Below are 24,723 nucleotides of genomic sequence, written 5' to 3' on the forward strand. Positions count from 1 at the left end.
AACCTGGGCTCCTTGAACAGACCGTGTACACATCACTTAGGGCTGGCGAAATGCCCTCTGCCTGGACACCCTTCCTCTACACGTCTGTATCTCTTCATCTTCTACCTCGTCTACTAGCCAGCTGCCTTCTCTCAGGACATCCAAGGCCTCTGCCTCAAGTTCTCTTTATTTCCCTCCCTGCTTTGTATCTTCTTTAGCCTATATCACTACCAAACACATGAATATTTTACTGTCTGCCACTTTTTCCCCCAGAAGAACGCGAAGGAAGGGATTTGGGGTAGTTACACTCACTGCTGTAGTGTCAGTGCCTATTGCAATGCTGGAAACATGTATTTCAGTTTCAATATATGTCACTCTGAACGAAGAAAGAGGAGGAAAGAAGGAACAAATAAAGAAGCACTTATTCAGCTGCAGGCCGGCTTTTGGTGTAATGCTGACACCAAAAGCAAGACCTACAAATTAAGCGAAAACCCTTTCTCACTCTTTTACAGATGTTCTCACCTGAAACAAACCAATAAAACTACCTTTGGAAGTTAAGTCCACATGTTATATATTTACACTAAAACGGTTCACACGGAAGGGGAATTTGAACACAAAGGGTAACACTGAACCCCTGAATCTCACAACTACTATTTATGATTCAACATTGTACTTTGTATTAAGTTTCTATGTGAGTCACCTAATGCCTTGCTATTTGAAGTGTGATCCGTGGGCCGGCGAGAGCAGGCCTCACCTGGGAAACAAGGTCCCCAGGGGCTTCACGTGCACGTGAAGGGTTTGGGAACCAGTGATCTGGTACAGTCTTTCCCACAATATAAGAATTTCCTATGAGAATTCTGGCAGATGTAGGTAACTCATCCCATGTCTGAACACATCCCATGGAAGGGAAATCTCAGTTTCACCTTACAATAGTTGTGAGACGATTCCTACAACTGCATAAGACAATTAATTCTATGTGGTGATCCTTGTCCAGCCTTCTGGAAAGAGACAATGTATACCCAATGCCTTTTCTGTTTTGGACTTTAGATGACCTTGTACAGCACCCTCATTACATGGCTGCTGTCCATGAGGCTGCAAAAGAGTCGGACATGACTTAGCAACTAAACACCAACAACTAGATGTGCCTGTAAAACTTCAATCAGGGACTCACCACTAGAGGCCTTCCCTCCTTCTAGCAGGAAGTGCTCCCTAGTAGAAGAAATCTGACTCTGTGTCCTCCACCCCCAACCCCAGTGTCCCCCTGAGGATTAGAAAGAACAAGTATGTTCTGTCCTCTGTGGCAGACCTTCTTCTACTGGAGGGGAATAACCATATTCCCCAAGAATTCTCTTCCCAGCATGACACAGTCTGGGCCTTTTCACTATCGTGGACACTTTACTCTCAGAAAACATCATGCTTTAGAAAGTAAATGCAATATTCCAATGTGGTTTGACCAGCACAAAGTAGAGCAGACCTATCATTTTCTAGATAACGATTCAGTATTAATCCAGCTTAAGGTATTAATACCTGCTTTGAAATAACCACTATGAATATGAAAGTCATTCACCCTAATAAACAAGTAAATAATTTCACATTCATGGTGGGCACATATGTTGGAGAATACTTCTGAAAGTTCACTAACTGAAAAAACAACAGGACCAAAGCAGCAGCAGGAATGCCTGACCAGCAGCATTTACTTAGATGTCAGGCACTAAAGCTGCTGCTGCTTCCACACTGTTCAATGACAAACCTCTTCTAAAATTACAGCCTTTTAAATAGACTTTCCATTTCTCTCTATATTATTGTGAGTACTGCTTTTCTGCTTCCATCCACTTCTTCTGTTACAGACCCTCCCTTCCCTCTTTCTGCACCCTTAAGAGTGGACACATGATCCAGAATGAACCAGTCAGAGTTCTTCCTCAGGATTTTTCTAACTGAGGGCAGGAGAGAGGTGTCTTCCCGCTCTGGTCAAAGCTAGTGGTTACAGCTGCAGCCATGTGAGGAAAGCTGATCTGAACAAATAAAGCCAATACATATTAAGTTCTCCACAGTGTTCAAATTCCTGGACCATGTCACAGGGGAGGCAGCCTCCACTTCAGTCCTATCCCCTGACCTCCCATTCCCCCTTTAAAGCCATCTGAGTGGGGCTCATGACATTTGTGGCCAGTAAAGTGGCTTCTCCTTTCCTTCCATCTGGGATGTACTCTCTGCTAAAACAGAGAAGAAAGACTCTTTTTTAGGTTTAGTTGTGCAGCTTACAGTATATTGGTTCTCTGACCAGAGATCCAACTGGGGGCCCTGGCAGTGAGACTGCCAGGGAATCTCTCCCCTTCCCCAGCAAAAGACTTTTGAGTATAATATAACACCAGAATTATGCTATGAGAAGTAGTCAAAATCAGCAAGAGAAAAACTGTTTCACAGCTGCTTCATACTGAAGAAACCAAAGGACTGAACGCCTCTTCTGGAGTAGAAACTGGAGGGAAATGCATGGATTTCCAACTGGTGACAAAGCAGAAAGGGGAGGAGGGAGGTGGAAAGGGGACTACAGGGAAGAGGTCACTAAAGATTTAAAAGATAATTTGAAAGGTAAAAGAACTAACTATGTTCACCATCCTCTGCCTTAGCTAATAGTAAGATACTCTTCTTGAACTATGTCGTCATATCTTTCCTCACATGAGCAGCAGAACAAAGGGTACATAAGTGTCCCACCGACCTCAAGAGTACTGTGTAGTATGTATGTGATGAGAAAGCAAAGGAAGCTAACAGAAAAATGTCCACCATGGGGAGACTTCAGTCTCCCCTTTTGACTCCCTGGGTATCTATTATCACCTTCCCCACACTCTCATCGCCTGGACACTCAGTGAGTCATGTTTCTACTGAAAAGGACCTCAAGTTGTTGGTGAAGATGCAGAACGAGATCCCTCCACACACCACTGACGGTGTTCCCAGAGTACAGCACTGCTCATGCTGTCAGGCATGTGCCCCTGCCCGCAACGGACTGTGGCTACCCCATCTCTCCAGAATGCCCCTGAACTCCCATGGCTTTAGTTCCGATTCCTCTTGGGTGTCTATATACAGGTAAGAAACTGGTCCTATGGAGCTAAAAGGATACGGATTAGCAAGAGAAATAAGAGAGCTATACAAAGTGCCCAGTCTTCTGGAATGAGGATCATTTTGCCCTTTTCCCTTCCCAGACGAGATGTTTTTTCTGCTAATAAAGCTTTAGAATAAGACTAAGAGTCTGCATGGCTACAACTTCACTAAGCAAACAAAGGCCTACATAAAGTTCCACACAACTGCACATATTTTAAAATCACTTGCTAGAGTACCTCCACTTCAATGATGTCATCCAGCGACCCCAACAAAAGAACTATTTCAATGTCTTGAACTTTGCAGTCAAGCAACATGTTATGCTTCTCTAACCGATTCTGTTCCAGAGAACTCTGAAGGATCACAACTTCTTTTTGCCATTTTCCCACTTCCCTGCAAATACACAGATATGAAAAAGTGATTATATTTTACTAATTACATAAAGTTCCATCAGGAAGAAAAACATGTTTATAAATTTACATGAAAAAACTTTTTTCTTTCAAGTGCTGTTAAGTTGCAGAGTTAGTCCATGAATGATTGTAATTTAAACTTTAACACTCCTGACAAAGGCCACGAATATAATTATTTAATCCAAGGGAACATTTCCAATAATATACTTTACTCAGGCTAACAACAATACAGTGCTCTTCCAGTTACCTTATTTTTAAATCTGTACAATTTTTCAAGGTGTATCTCTCTCAATGTAAGTTCTACATTTTAGAACCTCAAACCAAGAGAAAGTGTCTGTTAGCAAGATAAATGTCTTACCAATTAAGTCATTACACACCTAATAGTCTAAACTTTATTACTACCATCACCACCACTAATGTAAGGCCTTCTATCTTAATGAGGGCTTAGGAGTCTTACCAGCTGAAACAAAAGGGGGGACTTTAAAGAAGACCCAGAAAACTAAAAATAAAAGAAAATAAATTAAGAATTATATGGTTTTCAAGAATCTGATGATAGAGATGTGGTTCTATTTAAATTAAGTATGAGCCAAAAAAATCATGCATAAACAAACTAAATTCCACTCAAAAATCTTAGACAAAGAATTTTCTGGCAGCATTTTGAAACACTAAGACTTTGAACATTGTGAAATATTCAAGAGTTTGAGCAAAAACAGAACTCACTGCACCTGTTCACTTATGGTTGTGTCAATCACACAGGAGAGCAGATGTCATTGGTTCAACAGGCCAGTGGACTCAAAGTGCTACTGATCATCATCACAGCAAATACACGCTCATTGAATGTCAGGTACTGTTCTAAGAACCATATGAACTCATTTAATCCTTACAACTGTTCTATGACATAGGCACTATTACCATCCCCACTTTACTAATAAGAAAATGAAGGCACCATATATAAGCAGCAGAGCTAGGGCCTGGAACCATGTAGTATGGCTCCAGATTCGACACCTCACTCGCTATGCTGTCATACAGACTAGCAGGGCCTTCCTAACAGGAAGGGACTGGTGTCAAGGAGATTTATGGTAAGGAAGCTGAACCTCCAATACTCTGGCCACCTGATGCGAAGAACTGACTCATTGGAAAAGACCTTGATGCTGTGAAAGACCAGAGGCGGGAGGAGAAGGGGATGACAGAGGATGAGATGGTTGGATGGCATCACCGACTCAGTGGACATGGGTTTGAGTAAGCTCCAGGAGTTGGTGATGGACGACACGGAGGCCTGGCATGCTGCAGTTCATGAGGTTGCAAAGAGTCAGACATGACTGAGCGACTAAACTGAACTGAACACTTTGTATAGGTTTCTCTTTACTCATTTAAAAGTACTATACACTCTAAACAACTAACCACCTCTCTTGGTTTTTCCCCTAAGTTGCAATGCTTGACAGATGCAATAGGAGACCAAAAGCCACATAAAGGTACATATTCAAATAATAAAACTTCTATAATAAATTTCAAATTGATGGTAAACATTTTTTAAACTCTTGATAAACTTTTAATCACCTATCAATGGCCAAAAACTTCTTTCGTTCCTCTTCAATTTGAGCTTGGACTTTCTCAACGTTGGTATTCTGAGTGACAAATTCATCCTTAAGTTGCTGCTGTTTTTCCATGAGTTCATCCACAATTTTCAGACAATTTTCTTCAACCTGTATGGAGATGATTCACATTACAGGCTTACCATCTTTTATATTAATAAGGCCAACAGGTCATTTTATTATTAATACAACCATCCCAGTCATTCCAAGACAAACCCTGTCCTGCATGCTGCCAGAGCCTCCACTGTAGAATGTGACCCACTCCTGTTTACACTACCAGGTAATCACTACCTACCTTTCTCTTTCACTTTGGATTCATTTCCCAGCTTGCTGTCATCTGACTTCTGTTTCCACTGTCCAGTGAAAACATTCTTCCTACCAGACTTTACCTTCTTGGCTTTAACTTTAGCCTTTTCACTTTAACTTTGCTAACTTCCTTTCTCCTCACACGCTGGGGATCGTGGCTGTCTTCATAACTAAGGCAACCACTCCTTCCAGAACTCCATCCTTGCTCCCCCGCTCTTCGCTGCCTACTCTCTGAATTTACATAATGGATTCAATCTACTCCAATAAACCAGCCTAGACTTCTCCTGTTATCCATGTACTCACTAACTATCTGTCGGATATTGCTGTTTAGATGTCACAAAGGGAAGTCATGCTCCACAGGTCCAGAATTTTCTCTCCTTAATCTCTCCTCCTATCCACCAATCACCCAAATGAGAATTCAGAACCATCCTCTCAACATCTAGAAAGTCATGAAGCTGTGCGGATTTTACATCAAGTATTTCTCAAATCTGTACCCCTTCCCCACCTTCTATCACTATTAGAGCTTTTCAGGAACTCAACACTTATTCATCAAAGAAAGTCATCATTTCAATGACACTTTGGTCACGCATCATTCATTACCTTCTTTAGGTGATCAGTGTCTTCTCTACCTTTCTCGATGGCTTCTTTTAATGTGTTAATCTTATTCAGTTTCTTCTTCAGATGATTACGACTATATTCAAGTTGAATATTAAGCCGAGTTTTTTGTTTCTCAAATTCTAATCTAGTATAATACAAGTGGTAAACAGAGTCCTTTAATTTTTTTTCCTTTTTATTTATTTTTTAAATTTTATTTTATTTTTAAACTTTACAATATTGTATTAGTTTTGCCAAATATCAAAATGAATCCGCCACAGGTATACATGTGTTCCCCATCCTGAACCCTCCTCCCTCCTCCCTCCCCATACCATCCCTCTGGGTCATCCTTTAATTTTTAAAAAAATTTTTTGTTTTTATTATGGAAAACTTCAAACACAAATATAAAAAAAAGACTACAATGGATTCCCATACAGCTATTACCCAACTCTAATTAAGTAATTCATGGTCCATCTTCTTTTACCTATAATCCCACTTATTACTCCTTCCCATCACTATTTAAAGCAAATTTCAGACATCATGTAATTTCATCAATAAATATTTTAATGTTTCTCTGAAAGTGAAGTGACTTTAAATACATAACCATAAGCTTCTATAGGTAGAAATGATAACAACCTTAATATCAAAGTGTTATCTTTGCCAAATTTCCTGATTCTCATTAGTTTAAAAAAAATGGTTTGTTTGAATCAGGATTCATATACTGCATATGAATGCGTTTCTTAAATCCTTTACAATCTATAGTTTCCTTATCTGTTTCTTTAAGTTACAATTCATATGTTTATTTTATTTAGTCAATTAATCTTTTCAAATAGTAGTTCATTCACAAACTCCAAACTTGGGAGTTCAAGAACATGTTCTTTCCTGATGTACTTTCCTACTATGCGAGATTCATAAACTCCCCATAAAGAAGTCCAGTATCAAAAAGACAGTTTCTTCAGTAAGTGGTGCTGGGAAAACTGGACTTCTTTTATAAGTAAAAGAAGGAAATTAGAACATCCTCTAACACCATATACAAAAATAAACTCAAAATGGATTAAAGGCCTGAATGTAAGATCAGAAACCATAAAACTCCTAGAGGAAAACATAGGCAGAACATTCTTTGACATAAATTGTAGCCATATTTTTTTGAATCTGTCTCCTAAAGCAAAGGAAATAAAAGCAAAAAACAAACAAATGGCACCTAATTAAACTTGTAAGCTTTTGTACAGCAAAGGAAACCACTGACAAAAGGAAAAGACAACCTATTAAATGTAAGAAAATATTTGCAAGTGATGTAACTGCTAAGGTGTTAATATACAAAATATACAATCAGCTCAAACAACTCAAAACCAAACTGATGAAAAAATGGGCAGAAGATCTGAATAGACATATTTCCAAAGAGGAAATGCAGATGGCCAACAGATAAACGAAAAGATACTCAACACTGTTAATCAACAGGGAAATACAAATCAAATTCACCTCACAGCTGTCAGAATGGCTATTGTTAAAAAGAACACAAATAACAAATGCTGGCAAGGATGTAGAGAAAAGGGAACCCTGGTACACTCTTGGTGGGGATGTAAATTGGTATAGCCACTACGGAAAACAATATGGAGATTTCTAAAAATAAAAAAAGAAGACTAAAAATAGAACTACCATTATGACCCAGCACTTTCACTTCTGGGTACATATAAAAAAAACTGAATGTAAATAAAAAATATTTACATTCTAAATAAAAAAGATACATGCACCCCACTGCAACCATGAAATTAAAAGACGCTTACTCCCTGGACGGAAAGTTATGATCAACCTAGATAGCATATTAAAAAGCAGAGACATTACTTTGCCAACAAAGGTCCGTCTAGTCAAGGCTATGGTTTTTCCTGTGGTCGTGTACGGATGTGAGAGTTGGAGTGTGAAGAAGGCTGAGCGCCGAAGAATTGATGCTTTTGAACTGTGGTGTTGGAGAAGACTCTTGAGAGTCCCTTGGACTGCAAGGAGATCCAACCAGTCCATTCTGAAGGAGATCAGTCCTGGGTGTTCTTTGGAAGGACTGATGCTAAAGCTGAAACTCCAGTACTCTGGCCACCTCATGGGAAGAGTTGACTCATTGGAAAAGACTGTGATGCTGGGAGGGATTGGGGGCAGGAGGAGAAGGGGACGACAGAGGATGAGATAGCTGGATGGTATCACCGACTTGATGGACGTGAGTTTGGGTGAACTTCAGGAGTTGGTGATGGACAGGGAGGCCTGGCATGCTGCGATTCATGGGGTCGCAAAGAGTCGGACACGACTGAGCGATTGAAGTGAACTGAACCCCACTGTTCATAGCAGCATTATTTAGAATTTCCAAGATATGGAAGCAAATGAAATGTTCATCAACAAATGAATGGATAAAAATGTGATATATATATATATGTGTGCGTATGTGTATATATATACATACAGTGGAATACTATTCAGCTATAAAATAGAACAAAATTTTGCCATTTGCAATGTGGATGGACTTGAAGGGTATTATGCTAAGTGAAGTAAGTCAGACAAATACTATATGCTATAACTAATATGTGGAATCCAAAAAAATACAACAAACTAGTGAATATAACAAAAAAGAAGCAGACACAGAGAATAAACTAGTGGTTATCAATGAGGAGAGGGATGGAGAAAGGAGCAACATAGCAGGAGGGGATTGAGAGGTGCAAATTAGTGGGTATACAATAAGCTACAATGATATACTGAATAACACAGGGAATATAATCAGTATTTTATAACAAATGGAGTACAGTCTTTGAAAACTATGAATCACTACACTGTACACCTGTAACTATATAATACTGTATATCAACTATAAATCAATAGAACTCCTATCTTAAAAAAAAGAATTCCAATATCAACTGTAGCTCATCCTTTCTCCATCTACCCTCCCTCACATGACCTGCTAGTAGAATCATTCATATAAGAAACACTTTAAAGCACTAATTGTATCAGACACTGTGCTAAATACTACTAATACAAAGGCAACAACAGCAGTAATAACGAAAAGAGAGTAATATTTAATGTGTTGTTCAGTTGCTAAGTCATGTCCAACTCTTTGCGACACTATGGGGTGTACACGTCCAGGCTTCCCTGTACTTTAGTATCTCCCAGAGTTTGCTTAAACTCCTGTCCATTGAGTCAGTGGTGCCATCTAACCATCTCATCCTCTGTCACCCTCTTCTCCTGCCCTCAATCTTTCCCAACATTAGTTTTTTCCAATGAGTCAGCTCTTCACATCAGATGGCCAAAGCATTGGAGCTTCAGGATCAGTCCTTCCAATGAATATTCAGGTTTGATCTCCCTGCAGTGCAAGAGACACTCAGGAGTCTTCTCCAACATCACAATTCAAAAGCATCAGTTCTTTGGTGCTCTCCTTCTTTATGGTCCAACTCACACATCCATACATGACTAATGAAAAAACCATAGCTTTCGGTCTATGGACCTTTGTCAGCAAAGTGATGTCTCTGCTTTTTAATATGCTGCCTAGGTTTGTCATGGCTTTCCTTCCAAGGAGCATGCATCTTTTAATCTCATGGCTGCAGTTACCATTCACAGTGATTTTTGGAGCCCACAAAAATAAAACCTGTGACTGTTTCAAGTTTTTCCCTTTCTATTTTCCAGGAAGTGATGAGACCAGATGCATTATCTTAGTTTTTGAATGCTGAATTCTAGGCCAGCTTTTTCACTCTCCTGTTTTCACTTTCATCAAGAGGCTCTCTAGTTCCTCTTCATTTTCTTCCATTAGAGTGGTATGATCTGCACATTGATATTGTCATTGATATTACTTCTGGCACTCTTGATTCCAGCTTGTTATTCATCCAGCCCAGCATTTTGCATGATATACTCTGCATGTAAGTTAAATAAGCAGAGTGACAATATACAGCCTTGACACACTCCTTTCCCAATTCGGTACCACTCCGTTGTTCCATGTCCAGTTCTTACTGTTGCTTCTTGTCCTGCATACAGGTTTCTTAGGAGACAGGTAAGGTGGTCAACTGGTAGTCCCATCTCTTTAAGAATTTTCCAGTTTTTTGTGATCCACACAATCAAAGGCTTTAGTATAGTCAGTGAAGCAGAAGTACATGTTTTTCTGGAATTACCTTGCTTTCTCTATGATCCAACTAATGTAGGCAATTTGATCTCTGGTTTGTCTTTTCTAAATCCAGCTTGTACATCTGCAAGTTCTCGGTTCATGTACTGCTGAAGCCTAGTTTGAAGGATTTTGGGCATGACGTTGCTAGCATGTGAAGTAACTGTAACTGTATGGTAGTTTGTACATTCTTTGGCATTGCCTTCCCTTGGGATTGGAACGAAAACTGACCCTTTTCCAGTTCTGGGGCCACTGCTGAGTTTTCTAAATTTTTGACATATTGAGTGCAGCACTTTAACAGTACCATCTTTAAGGATTTGAAATAGCTCAGCTGGAATTCTATCACCTCTACTAGCTTTGTTGGTAGTAATGCTTCCTAAGGCCCCTTGACTTCACACTCCAGGATGTCTGGCTCTCGGTAAGTGATTGCACCATTGTGATTATCTGGGTCGTGAAGATCTTTTTTGTATAGTTCTTCTTGCCATCTCTTCTTAATTTCTTCTGCTTCTGTTAGGTCCATACCATTTCTGTCCTTTATTGTGCCCATCCTTGCATTAAATGTTCCACTGATATTTCCAGTTTTCTTGAAGAAATCTCTCATCTTTCCTGTTCTGTTGTTTTCCTCTATTTCTTTGCACTGTTCACTTGAGAATGCTTTCTTACCTCTCCTTTCTATTCTCTGGAATTCTGCACTCAGTTGGGTATATCTTTCCCTAGGCTTTCACCTCTCGTCTTTTCTCAGCTATTTGTAAAGCCTTCTGAGACAACTACTTTGCCTTCTTGCATTTCTTTTTCTTTAGGATGGTCTTGGTCACTGCCTCCGGTACAGTGTTATGAAATTCCATCCATAGTTCTTCAGGCACTCTATCAGATCTAATTTCTTGAATCCATTTGTCATCTGCACCATACAATCATGAGGGATTTGATTTAGGTCATACCTGAATGGCATAGTTGTTTTCCCTACTTGCTCAAGGATGAGCCTGAATTTTGCAATAAGGAGCTCATCACCTGAGCTTGAGTCAACTCCAGGTTGCTTCTGCTAAGCTAGAGCTTAGCAGAAGTCAACTCCAGGTTGCTTCTGCTAAGCTAGAGCTTCTGCTAAGCTAGAGCTTCTCCACCTTTGGCTGCAAAAAATATAATTAATCTGATTTCAGTATTGACCATCTGGTGATGTCCATGTGTAGTCATCTTGTGTTGTTGGAAGCAGGCGTTTGCTATGACCAGTGTGTTCTCTTGACAAAACTCTATTAGCCTTTGTCCTGCTTCATTTTGTACTTCAAGGCCAAACTTACTTGTTACTCCAGTTATCTCTTGACTTCCTACATTTGCATTCCAATCCCCTATGATGAAAAGGACATCTTTTTCTGTTGTTAGCTCTAGAAAGTCTTGTAGATCTTCATAGAACCAGTCAACTTCAGGTTCTTCAGCATTACTGGTTGAGGCATAGACTTGGATTACTGTGATGTTGAGTAGTTTGCCTTGGAAACAACTGAGATCATTCTGTTGCTTTTGAGGTTGCCCCAAGTACTGCATTTTGGGCTCTTTTGTTGACTATGAGGGCTACTCCATTTCTTCTAAGGGATTCTTGCCCACAGTAGTAGATGGTTATCTGAATTAAATTGACCCTTTATTGTTGATTTTAGTTCACTTATTCCTAAAATGTCAGTGTTCACTCTTGCCATCTCCTGCTTGACCACATCCAATTTACCTTGATTGATCGATCTAATACTCCACGTTCCTATACAATATTGTTCTTTAGAGCACTGGACTTTACTTTTACCACCAGATACATCCACAGCTGAGTGTTGATTCCACTTTGGCCCAGCCTCTTCATTCTTTCTGGAGAAGGGATTAATTCCTCAAAAAGACATAATGATCCCAAACATGAATGCACCTAATCACAAAACTTTAAACATCATGAAATATAAACTGAGAAAACTGGAAGGAGAGAATGACAGATCCAAAAGTACTTGGAAATTTCAAAACTCCTCTCTTAGGGAACACTAGACCAATTAGACAGAGTTAGTAAGCACATAAAAGACACCAATCAACTTGACTTAAAAGTTACTCAGAAAATACTCTACCCAATAGAACAATGCATATTCGTTTCAAGAGCACACAGAATATTTATTACGATATAATACATGCCATGTTATCAAATAAGTGTCAATCAACTTAAAAGGATTTAAATAATGCAAAACATATTTCTTATCACAATAAAAATCAGTAACAGAAACATATCTAAATCCTCCCCCATCACAACAATTTCTGTTAAATTAAACAATACTTCTAAACACCCCATAGATCACAGAACGAAACCACAAAGAATATTAACAAATATTTTAAATGGAATGAAAATGAAATAAAACATACCAGCAATAGTGGGATGGAGCTTAAGCAGTGCTTAAAGGAAAATAAACAGCTTAAACGCTTATATTATAAACGAAGAAAAGCGTAAAATACATAAAGCAAGCTTCTATCTTAAAAAGTAAAAAAAAAGAGAAGTAAATTAAACCCAAAATAAGTAGCAGCAAGGAAATAAAGAAGTTAAGAACAGAAGTCAACTACATAGAAACAGATAAACCATAGAGAAAAATCAATGAAGCCAAGAGTTGGTCTTACAAAGGACCATAAAACTGATATAACTCTAGCTAGACATCAAGAAGAAAAGAAAACAAATTAGCAATATCAGGAATGAAAGGGCCATCAGTACAGATCCTACGAAACTGAAAAGGATGAAAGGGGAAATGTTAATAATTTTATATTAATAAATTTGATAACTCAGATGAAATACACAAATGTTATTTTCAATACACAAGCTACCAAAGCTCACTCAAGAAAAAAGATGTCCTGAATGGCCTTATATCAATAAGGAAACTGAATTTGTAACTTTAAAAATATTTTCATAAAGAAAAGTGGGTAGCACTTGCAAAATTTACCAAAATTTACCAAACTTTAGGAAAAAAATAATAAAATTCTACAAAAACTCTCCATGAAAAACAGAGGAGAGAATAATTCCTGACTCATTTTATGAGTCTGGCATTACCTGATACAAAAATATAAAAAAGAGTATTTGCAAGAAAAATAAACTATAGACCAATACTCTCATGAATACAGATATAAAAATCCACACTAAAATTTTAATGAGTCAATCCAAAAATATTTGAAAAGAATAATACAACATGACCCAGTGGGGTTCATCTTAGATATGCTAAGTTGGTTTAATATTCTAAAAATCAATCACTGTAATTTAGTATATTAATAAGCCACCTCCCTCCAAACTCCAACAGTATTATTATCCCAACAGATAGCAGAAAAAGCATTTGACAAAATTCAACACTCACTCATAATAAAAGAAATTTCAGCAAGCTAGAAATAGAAGGGAATATCCTCCTCTTTTCCGGCAAGTGGCCTGAAGCTGTTTGTTTATAGAAAGGTTATACAACTTTATCTACATACATGGATACTAACAGAGAACTAAGTACATTTTAATAACCACTGTGTGTGTAATTATTTCCCCATTCTCTTACTGTGTATATTTGTGCTTTTTCTCTTTAAAAATTGTGGAATAAAAGAATTAGACCTCTTTATAAAAATAGCAATGTTTATTAGCTATTTCTTGATGAACTGAAATAAAGGCGGTAACTGCAACCATGAAATTAAAAGATGCTTACTCCTTGGACGGAAAGTTATGATCAACCTAGATAGCATATTGAAAAGCAGAGACATTACTTTGCCAACAAAGGTTAGTCTAGTCAAGGCTATGGTTTTTCCTGTGGTCATGTATGGATGTGAGAGTTGGACTGTGAAGAAGGCTGAGCGCCGAAGAATTGATGCTTTTGAACTGTGGTGTTGGAGAAGACTCTTGAGAGTCCCTTGGACTGCAAGGAGATGCAACCAGTCCATTCTGAAGGAGATCAGCCCTGGGTGTTCTTTGGAAGGACTGATGCTAAAGCTGAAACTCCAGTACTTTGGCCACTTCATGCAAAGAGTTGACTCATTGGAAAAGACTCTGATGCTGGGAGGGATTGGGGGCAGGAGGAGAAGGGGATGTCAGAGGATGAGATGGCTGGATGGCATCACTGACTCGATGGACCTGAGTTTGAGTGAGCTCCGGGAGTTGATGATGGACAGGGAGGCCTGGCGTGCTGCGATTCATGGGGTCACAAAGAGTCAGACACAACTGAGCGACTGAACTGACTGACAGGCATAATTCCTTTAAATTATTAAATAATAGTTACATTTATATATAAATAATTGCTTACCAACATCTTTTAATAAAAATACCTTTTTTGATCAGCTTCCTGTTGCTGTTTAATATGCTTGTTCTCAAATTCACGAATATTTTCTACACCGATTTCTTCACAGAAGTGTTGAAAAATATCATCTTCAACCTTTTAAATTATTTTAAAACCAAATGGTTTAATAATCAATTTTACAAAAATATATAGACAATCCTTAAATCTATGTTTTTCCCACCAAGATTTTCTGGATTAGGACAGACTATTTCCGACAAGCATCACTACTCTGTAAAGTTGGTGCTTTCTCTTTAATTAACTACACTTACCTATTTTCAGAGTTCTTATTCTACAACAAAATAAGAAAGTTCACGGTGGCCTTTTAAGTGATTTGGCTTTATGAAGAGTTTAATACAAAACTGGAATGTTTACTTTAGCCATACCAAAACATAACATTCTACATAAATACAGAAAATATTCTTTATGAGTAATACTATAGATTCTTTTTTTAATATAAATTTATTTATTTTAATTGGAGGCTAATTACTCTACAATATTGTATTGGTTTTGCCATACATCAACATGAATCCGCCACGGGTGTACACGTGTTCCCCATCCTGAACCCCCATCCCACCTCCCTCCCCATACCATCCCTCTGGGTCATCCCAGTGCACCAGCCCCAAGCATCCTGTATCCTGCATCAAACCTGGACTGGCGATTCGTTTCATAGATTCTTAAATAATATAAAACCAAGAGGACTAAAGCATAGAATTAACACTCAGAAAATTTGGAAAAACTAGAATAAGCCAAATCCAACAAAATAACATTTAACATTAATATTTTTAAGAGTTTACCTGGTAACTCAGAAGGCAAAGAATCTGCCTGCAATGCAGGAGACCTGGGTTCAGTCCCTGGGTTGGGAAGATCCCCTGGAGAAGGGAATAGCTACCCACTTCAGTATTCTGGTCTGGAGAATTAATTCAATGGACAGAGGACAGGCTACAGTCCATGGGGTCGCAAAGATTTTTAAAGCCTGGCATTTATGCACAATTATAGGATAAGAGAGACCTGTTTTAGCAACAGGACATGTGAAAACGGAGAAGGCAATGGCACCCCACTCCAGTACTCTTGCCTGGAGAATCCCATGGATGGAGGAGCCTGGTGGGCTGCAGTCCCTGGGGTCGCTAGGAGTCAGACACGACTGAGCGACTTCACTTTCACTTTTCACTTTCATGCATTGGAGAAGGAAATGGCAACCCACTCCAGTGTTCTTGCCTGGAGAATCCCAGGGACAGGGGAGCCTGGTGGGCTGCTGTCTCTGGGGTCGCACAGAGTCGGACACGACTGAAGCGACTTAGCAGCAGCAGCAGCATATAAAGAAGTTTCAGACTTCAGTTGAATGTAAATTAAATATGAAAGTGATATGACTACTGTAACAGTAATCTATACTTTGTATAAGGAGATAATCCAAGTCATGTAAAATTATGTTTCTGTGTGCCAAATAATTTGACAAACCAGGGTACTCTGTACTGGTCAGACAGTATTTTCAATTTATTTTTTGTTCTAGGCACTGACAACAGAGGCTGGTTACCAGAACTGGTCTTATTTATTCATAGTAAATATGAATAAATAAGTAATTAGGGATATTTAACCTGGAAAAGGATAATTAAGGGGCAACATAAGGGTAGTTTCAAATCATGTGGTAAAAGGCAGAACTAGAGGCAATGGGTGAAAGTTACTGAGTGATGGTGTGACAAACAGTGTTTTAAAGGTTAAAGATAAGCAACAGTGGAATGAATTAAGCCAGAAAGTTCCTGCTACTTTATAAGCAGAGGCTAGATGATCATATCTTTGGTACCCTAGAGCCAAGCAGCTGTGCCTGGCATATAATAAATGTTCAAGACAAAATTACTGAGTGAATACACAACCTTAAAAGATGAGACAAGGGGAAAAGTTCTTTCCTTCTTAGGCAGTGGAAGAAAGAAAATGACTGCAAATTTTACAATGGACAAGGAGAGGCTGGACAGCTGAAGAGAATAACCATGTACTAGTAGTCATCGCCCCTGAGATGAGCAATAGTGGGTCTCAAAAAATACAAGGAATACAAGGAAATTAATACCATATAAGGAAATTAATTTGGCAAACCAATAAAACTTAGCATTTATCAAACTTTGCTTTAGCACATATTGAAGAAGCCTTAAATTTGGTATCTGGTCTAGAACCAAGCCACATGCCATTTAGTAATAAATATATCACTCATAACCTTATCTATCTTTCGTTGAAATTCTTTAATTCTTTGTTGTCGTTCTTTGATTCCTTCACTCAACATGGCACATTGAGATTCAATATTTAGTAGTTCACTTTGTAGCTGAGATTGTTCCTGATTATAAAAAAGAAAAATATCTTTTTAACATGGCTATTTTAGCTTTATATAGTAAAGCCAAAAACATGATAGGTATCTTTCAGAAAAAAAAAGAGACTCTGTGAGATAAGGTAAATCACGTACAACTGAATAACAACATTAAAATAAAGTCATAAAAATAAAGTAACTTAAAGGACTATAATATACCTCAATCACAAGGGAAAGTATAAAAATTACATGGTGCTTTATAAATGTAATTCCTGAAATTCTATGCCTTGGTCCCAATTTCCATCAAATTTTATGTAAATGTATATTACCCGGTAAAAAGCAGCAAGGTGCTTCTTTTTAATGATTTCTAGTTCACTTTGTGCATATTTGAGTCGTGTAGTAGTTCCTTGTATTAGAGCCTGTATTTGTTTCAAATCTGCTTCCTTGCGCACTATCTTCATTAAATCCTAAAAAGAAAGGGAGATCTAGTAACATTTTATAATAGACAACACTTTCACTTTTCACAGTACTTTGATAGATCATAAGTCACTGCTTTTTACACGTAACCATATCCACAACTCTACCTTCCCTTCTTCTGATAAAAGATGGGGCAACTAAGTGCATAAGTCATCTGGAGTAACCAAGACGCCATACAGGCTCCTCAGAAAACTCTCTCATGTCGTCACAGGAAACAGGCACGAAAATGAAGAATGGGGAGTGCACGTTCTGCCCAAGGCACATAAATGGCGTAAATGAGACCACGTGGTCTTTGCTGCCTTTCTTTAGTGCATCCTTGCCTCACCCATTTCCTTCTCTCTTCACCTATCCTATTGCCCAACCAAATAAATCCCTCATATATGTTCTTCTATATTTTTACTTCAAGTCTGTATATAAAAACATGTGCATGCATACTCACCTATATGTTTTTGTCAGTCTTGTTTTGCAATTTTAGAATCACATTAGACATACTTTTCTACCTCCTGCTTTACTCATTCAGTTACTCACAAAAGTCAGCTGATAAAGCTCTAAATTAATTCTTTCAATGGTTGTATATTATTCTAGTGTGACTGTAACAAAATTATTTCACTCTTCTCTTAATGATGGGCATTCATTTTGTTTCCAGGTTTTTGCCATCACAAGCAGCACTGCAGTAACACACTTCTGTGTGTACCCTTAAATACTGCTGTTTTTATTTCTATGCAATAGATTCCCCAGCGTGAGATCAACAGGTCAAAGGTCTTCATGTTCTTATTATACTAGCTGGTACTAACTGCTCTTCCAAAGCTTTAACCATTCATATTTTTATAAATGATATATGAGTATGTGTTTCTTTATAAGTCTACTAGCATATATATTTTTCCCAACTCTTATTGATATGCATGAAGTAATCCTGAGTACTATATTCTATATTGAGCATTTTTTCAGGTTTATTAGCCATATGGATTTCTTCTATGAACTGCCTAAACCCCTCCTTTGCCTATATGTTTCTATCGTGGCTTTTTCAAATCAATTTATAGAAATCTTTGATAGTATAGAACCAACAGTCTTCATTTAAAACTTTAAAAAATTTTATATAATGGCTTTTATCCTCATTTAAATACTACTTTTAATTTAAGCTTTCAATCTACCCATAATTTATTTTTACATGTCATAATATGGAGCACAAAATTAACTTTCCCTAGATGTGCCAATGAAAGTGAAAGTTGCTCACTTGTTTCTGACTCTTCTCGACCCCATGGACTATACAGTAAATGGAATTCTCCAGGCCAGAATCCTGGAGTGGGTAGCCTTTCCCGTCTCCAGGGGATCTTCCCAACCCAGGTTTCCCACATTGCAGGCGGATTCTTTACCAGCTGAGCCACAAGGGAAGTCCAATACCATTTACTAATCTCTTCTTTCCTCGCCGAACTAAAATATCATTTTGTGCTGTGCTTTGTCACTCTGTCGTATCTGACTCTGCGACCCCATGGACTGCAGCCCACCAGGCTCCTCTGTCCATGGGGATTCTCCAGGCAAGAATACTGGAGTGGGATGCCACGCCCTCCTCCAGGGGATCGTCCCAACCCAGGGATGGAACTGAGGTCTCCCACATTGTAGGTGATTCTTTACTGTCTAAGCCACCAGGTAAGCCCAAAATATCATCCCAGTTGTATGTTAAATTGTCAAATATAACCGGGCCCATTTCTGAAGTTCCTATTCTTTCTCCATTAATCTGTCCAGTAGAACTTCCAATAGAAGTTACCACACTCTCTTCTGTTACATGTTTTTTTACTGGTCTCAGGAAATTCATTTCTAAGAATTAGAGAATCACTTTATCAAATAAAAAATCCTTGCTAATATTTTACTTGAACTTGCATTCAAATTATATTAACTGGAGAACTTCTAACCCAAGAATATAGTATGTCTTTTCTTTGGTGTTGTCTTGTCCTTCAATAAGATTTAGTTTTCTAATAGTTACATGTCTTTATACTTACATTTATTTCTATTGTGAGTAGAGTATTTTCCCCATTTTAGATGCTCTTTTACAGTATAGAGAAAAACTACAGTTTTGTTTATGTAGCCCTCTCATTACCTTATTTAATCTAGTAGTTTTTAAACTACAATCTTATCAGAAAAAGGTTAGTTTTTCTCCTTCTCAAAAATGTATATAAATTATTTCATTTTGTGCCTAAATATAATTAATATAACTTCCAAGACTATGTTAAATAATAACAGTGACAGGAGATATCTGTTTACTTCCTGATTTTAACTAAAATAATTTTTATGTTTCAGCATTTAATCAATTATTTCTGTTGTTCTGGGCAAGAGATATTTATTTTTTTAAAGTAATTTCCACAAATTACTCTTTTACTTAGGACTTTAATTAGGACCAGCAGCTGACCTTTATAAAATCTAATTAGGATCACATGACTTTTCTCCTGCCTTTAATTTGTAAATGTAATGGATTATATTGACTGATGGCAACACTGAAACACCCATGTATTCTTAGAACAAATTCTATTCAACAGATGTATTTTTCTATCACTACATTGCTAAATACTCAGTGGTGATATTTAACTTAGAAATTACACATTATGCTCACAAGGGAAGTCGGTCTTTAGTTTTATTTTTGTGGTTATCTTTATAATATTTGATATTAAAGTTATACTACCTATATTAAATAAAATGAGACGTTCCCATCTTTTTCTATGATCTAGAATGGCTTACCTGAGAATTATATTAGAACTCAGCTGTAAACCCATCTGATCCTAATCTTTTCAATTGTGACAAAATATATATACAATTAATCATCTTTGTCATTTTTAAAGTGTACAGTTCAACAGTATTTAAGTACATTTACATTGTTGTGCAACCAACTTCCAGATCTCTTTTTTTTTTGGAGGCTAATTACTTTACAATATTGTAGTGGTTTTTGCCATACATTGACATGAATCAGTCATGGGTATACATGTGTTCCCCATCCTGAACCCCCCTCCCACCTCCCTCCCCATCCCATCCCTCTGGGTCATCCCAGTGCACCAGCCCTGAGCACCCTGTCTCATGCATCGAACCTAGACTGGCAATCTGTTTTTCATGTATGATAATATACATGTTTCAATTCCAGACCTCTTTTTATCTTATAAAACTGAACCTATACCCATGAAACAAGCTTCCATTCTACTCTCCAGGCCCTGGCAACTGTCCTCTACTTTTCTGCCTCTATTTTGACTATTGATTCATACGATATTTGTCTTTTTGCAATTTACTTATTTCATGTGCTTCCCTGGTAGCTCAGCTGGTAAAGAATTTGCCTGCAGTGCAGGAGAACCCAGTTTGATTCCTGGGTCAGGAAGACCCACTGGAGAAGGGACAGGCTACCCACTCCAGTATCCTTGGGCTTCCCTTTTGGTTCAGCTAGTAAAGAATTCACCTGCAATGCAGGAGCCCTGGGTTCAATCCTTGGGTTGGGAGGATCCCCTGGAAAAGGGAAAGGCTACCCACTCCAGTATTCTGGCCTAGAGAATTTCATGGACTATACAGTCCATGGAGTCACAAAGAGTTGGACACGACTGAGCAACTTTCACTTTCACGTTCTATTTCATGTAGCATAACATCTTGAAAATTCACCCATTTTTGTAGCATGTGTTAGTTTCCTCCCTTTTAAAGGCTGAATAATATCCCATTATATGTATAGACCCTAATCTGCTCATCTGTTCATCTATTGAACACTTGGGCTGCTTCTACTTTTTGGCTATTATGAATAATGCTGTTATGAACATGGTACTATGTTATGAATAATACTATTATTATCTAATACTATTAACTAGTATTATCCAGACCCTGCTTTCAATTCTGTAGGGTATATATACTCAGATGGAGAATTGCTGGATCATTTGATAATTCTATTTTTTAATTTCTTGTGAGTTGCCACACTCTTTTCCATAGCTGCCTCATTATTTTGCATTACTGGAGTCTGTTTTCAATGGGAGATCATTCAACTAACAGTGGCTTAAAAAAACGTGGCTTTATTTTTCTCACACAAAAGCAGTCTACAGTGATGCAATTCCTCAACAACGGCATCTAATTTTCAGCTTTTTACTTTTTATTTTATATTGGGGTATGGTGGGTGGTGGTTTAATTGCTGAGTTATGTCAGACTCTTGCAAGCTCGTGGACTGTAAGCCCACCAGGCTCCTCTGTCCATCAGATTTCCCAGGCAAGAATGCTGGAGTGAGTTGCCATTTCCTTCTCTAGGGGATCTTCCAGACCCAGAGATCAAACCTGTGGCTCCCACACTGCAGGCAGATTCTTTACCACAGGGAAGCCCATATTGGGCTTTTAACAAACAGTGTTGGCTTCTTAATACAATGGTTTTTATACTCAAGCTTGTTCTCTTGGTACAAAACTGCTGCTGCACCTCCAGCCCTCTTGACTGCATTCCAGTCAGGAAGGGAAAAACGCAAAGGACAATGCGAACATTCCCACTGATATTGCCAAAACTGTCACACGGCCACCACTAGCTACGAGAAAACTTCAGAAATCAAATTTAGTTTTATGATTCTATAATAGATGCAACCAAGGAAGGAAAAGGTTGTGGCCAGGTATTGGGCCAGCCAACTACACCACTCCCTACCATTGTCTAATTTTTCAAATGTTCCACTTTTTTCCTGATCAATCTTGGCAATTTATATTTTTCTGAACATCATCCATACAGATTCTCAATTTTTTAACTATGTAAATTATTTGCTTATAAGGTTCTCTTAAAATTATTCTAATTTTCTCATTCCTAATCTGTATATGATTACTTCTTACTTTTCTTCCCTTCATTAGAGTTGCAGGGTTTATCTATTTTATTAGTCTTTCAAAACAACCAGTTTTTAGATTGATTTACCCTTTTCTATTTAACTGTAGCTTTAAAATTTTTCATTATTGTTTTGCTTATTTTGTGGTTCCAATTTCTTAAAGTAATAAATTCCCTTACATTTCATTTTTCTTCTTTAATAACATATTTTCCTCTTGATATAGCTTTGCTAAGTTGCTTCAGTCGTATCTGACTCTGCGACCCCATAGACCGAATCGCACCAGGCTCCGCTGTCCCTGGGATTCTCCAGGCAAGAACACTGGAGTGGGTTGCCATTTCCTTCTCCAATGCATGAAAGTGAAAAGTGAAAGTGAAGTCGCTCAGTCATGTCTGATTCATAGCGACCCCATGGACTGCAGCCTACCAGGCTCCTCCGTCCATGATATAGCTTTACTGTATCTCACAGATTTTGTGTTCACCATTTTTGAAACATTTTGTAATTTTCCTCTTGATTACTTGTTTGATCCCGAAACTATCGACAGGTACATTTCTTAATTTCTATGTAGACAAAAAAAATTTTGGTCACTATTTCTATTTCATTAAATTATGACCAAAAGGATCTATAAAAATCTCTTAAAAACTACTGAGGTTTCCACTGTGGATAAGCATATGATCAGTTTTTAATGTTTCACAGCTAATTTAAATAATATCTCAAATTTATTGAGCATGTGTTTTATAGTTTATATTAACCTATTTAATCCTCTTAACAATTCTATGAAATAGTACTATTACTATATCCATTATTATTGATGAGAAAATTAAAGCATTAAAGCGTTTAAGTAACTTACTCAGAGCCACATTGCTAGTGTTAGAAATAGAATCTGGATTTAAGCTTACTGATTGAATTACCAATTCCTCTAAGTTATTGTTTTTGTCTACTTAGATGTGTCCAATTTTGAAAGACATACATACAGTGAAATGCTTAATTTCATTTCTGTTAACTAATCTTGTTTTAAATATTTAGGTAGTATGTGCTGCAAAGAGGTTTAAAATGTAGATCTTACTTTTTAATACATAATATCCTTCTCATGGGAGAAGGCAATGGCACCCCACTCCAGTACTCTTGCCTGGAAGATCCCATGGATGAAGGAGCCTGGTAGGCTGCAGTCCATGGGATCGCTGAGGGTCGGACATGACTGAGCGACTTCACTTTCACTTTTCACTTTCATGCATTAGAGAAGGAAATGGCAACCCACTCCACTGTTCTTGCCTGGAGAATCCCAGGGACGGGGGAGCCTGGTGGGCTACCGTCTATGGGGTCGCACAGAGTTGGACACGACTGAAGTGACTTAGCAGCATCCTTCTCATGGGGTCACAAAGAGTCGGACATGACTGAGCAACTGAACTGAACTAAATATCCTTCTTTATTCAATTTACTCAATGCTTATTGAAAGCTTACTATATAGTTGAAGATTTTTAACCTTAAGGTTCACATTGTCTGATATTGTCACTCCTGTTTTGTCTGCATTTGCCAGGTGCTCATCCGTAATTTTCAACATTCAATTTTAAGACAATTTCTTACAAATGACATTTAGCTGAGTTTTGCCTTTTAAGCTATGATGATCTTGGTCTTTTATTTATTAACATATAAATTTTATTTATGTATTTATTTTTGGCTACACTGGGGCTTCGCTGCTGTGTGCAGGCTTTCACCAGTTGCGGGGCACAGGCTTCTCACTGAGGTGGCTTCTCTTGCTGCGGAGCACAGGCTCTAGGCCACAAGGGCTTTAGCAGTTGCAGCACATGGGCTCAGTAGCGGTGGTGCACTGGCTGAGTTGCTCCACAGCAAGTGGGATCGGAATTCCTGGACCAGGGATCAAATCCGTGTCCCCTGCATCAGCAGGCAGATTCTTAGCCACTGGACCACCAGGGAAGTCTGATCTTGGTCTTTTAATGGGAAACTTAAATCTACTCATGTTTACTGTAATGACTGATTAGCAAGAATTTATTTCCCCCATCTTACTTTTTATCCTTTATTCTTTTCTTGCATTGTTTTTGCTATTTGTTCCCATGTTAATTGAGTGTACTTTTAAACACTCTAGTCCCACCCAACTTCCTCCACCCACCAAGATACAATCTTCAGAATATTCTTCATCTCCTCACAGGTAAGATCTCTGGGACATATTCATTTCTCTCTCCATCTCTATTTCCCAGGTTTTGCTGAGTTAGGTTAGCACTGTTCATTCATTACAATTAGGTCTCTTCTAACACATGTGCTGCTGAGAGCACTTTCTCTGGTATGTTTTCACATGGAGCATGTGGATGACATCATCTTTGCATCTGCTTATCTGCAGGTTCCTGAACTGTAAGTATCTTGGGAGGTAGTGCTTTTCCCTCGATTGCCTACAGCTCTTACTCTAGTCTCAACTAGTTTTTATAGTCTGATACAAGCTTGATTTTTTTAAATGTATAAGGAATCTTTCTGAAGCGGGGGTGACATATTTTAGCACTGCCTCTATAACCTAGGGCTTAGTGAATTACAACTACATCTGTGTTAATGTTTGCCTTTTCTCATTAATCCTACATGGAACTGTGCGTGTCCTTTCAATTGGTAAATTAAGGTGGATCCTCAGTTTAAGAGACATTTTCTTTTTTAAAAAATTACTTCTCTGTGCTCCTTTTCCAATTTCTGGAAATTTTATTTTTCTCATACCAAGACTCCTGAGTCTACCTAAGTTTCTATTTTTCTCTTTTCTTT

General features: G+C 38.0%; 1 protein-coding gene across 2 annotated transcripts in view; it reads right to left on the minus strand.

Moving 5' to 3' along the window:
• The window catches only part of SMC1B (structural maintenance of chromosomes 1B), an 82,253-nt gene that overhangs the window by 16,256 nt on the left and 41,274 nt on the right, over positions 1 to 24,723 (minus strand). For both annotated transcript variants that reach the window (XM_059887198.1, XM_002687980.5), the window contains exons 13-18: positions 17,015 to 17,152; positions 16,599 to 16,715; positions 14,385 to 14,491; positions 5,978 to 6,119; positions 5,037 to 5,182; positions 3,309 to 3,462 (exon numbers count right to left, since the gene is read on the minus strand). In XM_059887198.1, coding sequence (XP_059743181.1) covers positions 3,309 to 3,462; positions 5,037 to 5,182; positions 5,978 to 6,119; positions 14,385 to 14,491; positions 16,599 to 16,715; positions 17,015 to 17,152 — 804 coding nt within the window. The remainder of the gene's footprint in view (positions 1 to 3,308; positions 3,463 to 5,036; positions 5,183 to 5,977; positions 6,120 to 14,384; positions 14,492 to 16,598; positions 16,716 to 17,014; positions 17,153 to 24,723) is intronic.

The sequence above is a fragment of the Bos taurus genome, chromosome 5, assembly GCF_002263795.3.
Source record: "Bos taurus isolate L1 Dominette 01449 registration number 42190680 breed Hereford chromosome 5, ARS-UCD2.0, whole genome shotgun sequence".
In the NCBI taxonomy this organism is placed as follows: Eukaryota; Metazoa; Chordata; class Mammalia; order Artiodactyla; family Bovidae; genus Bos; species Bos taurus.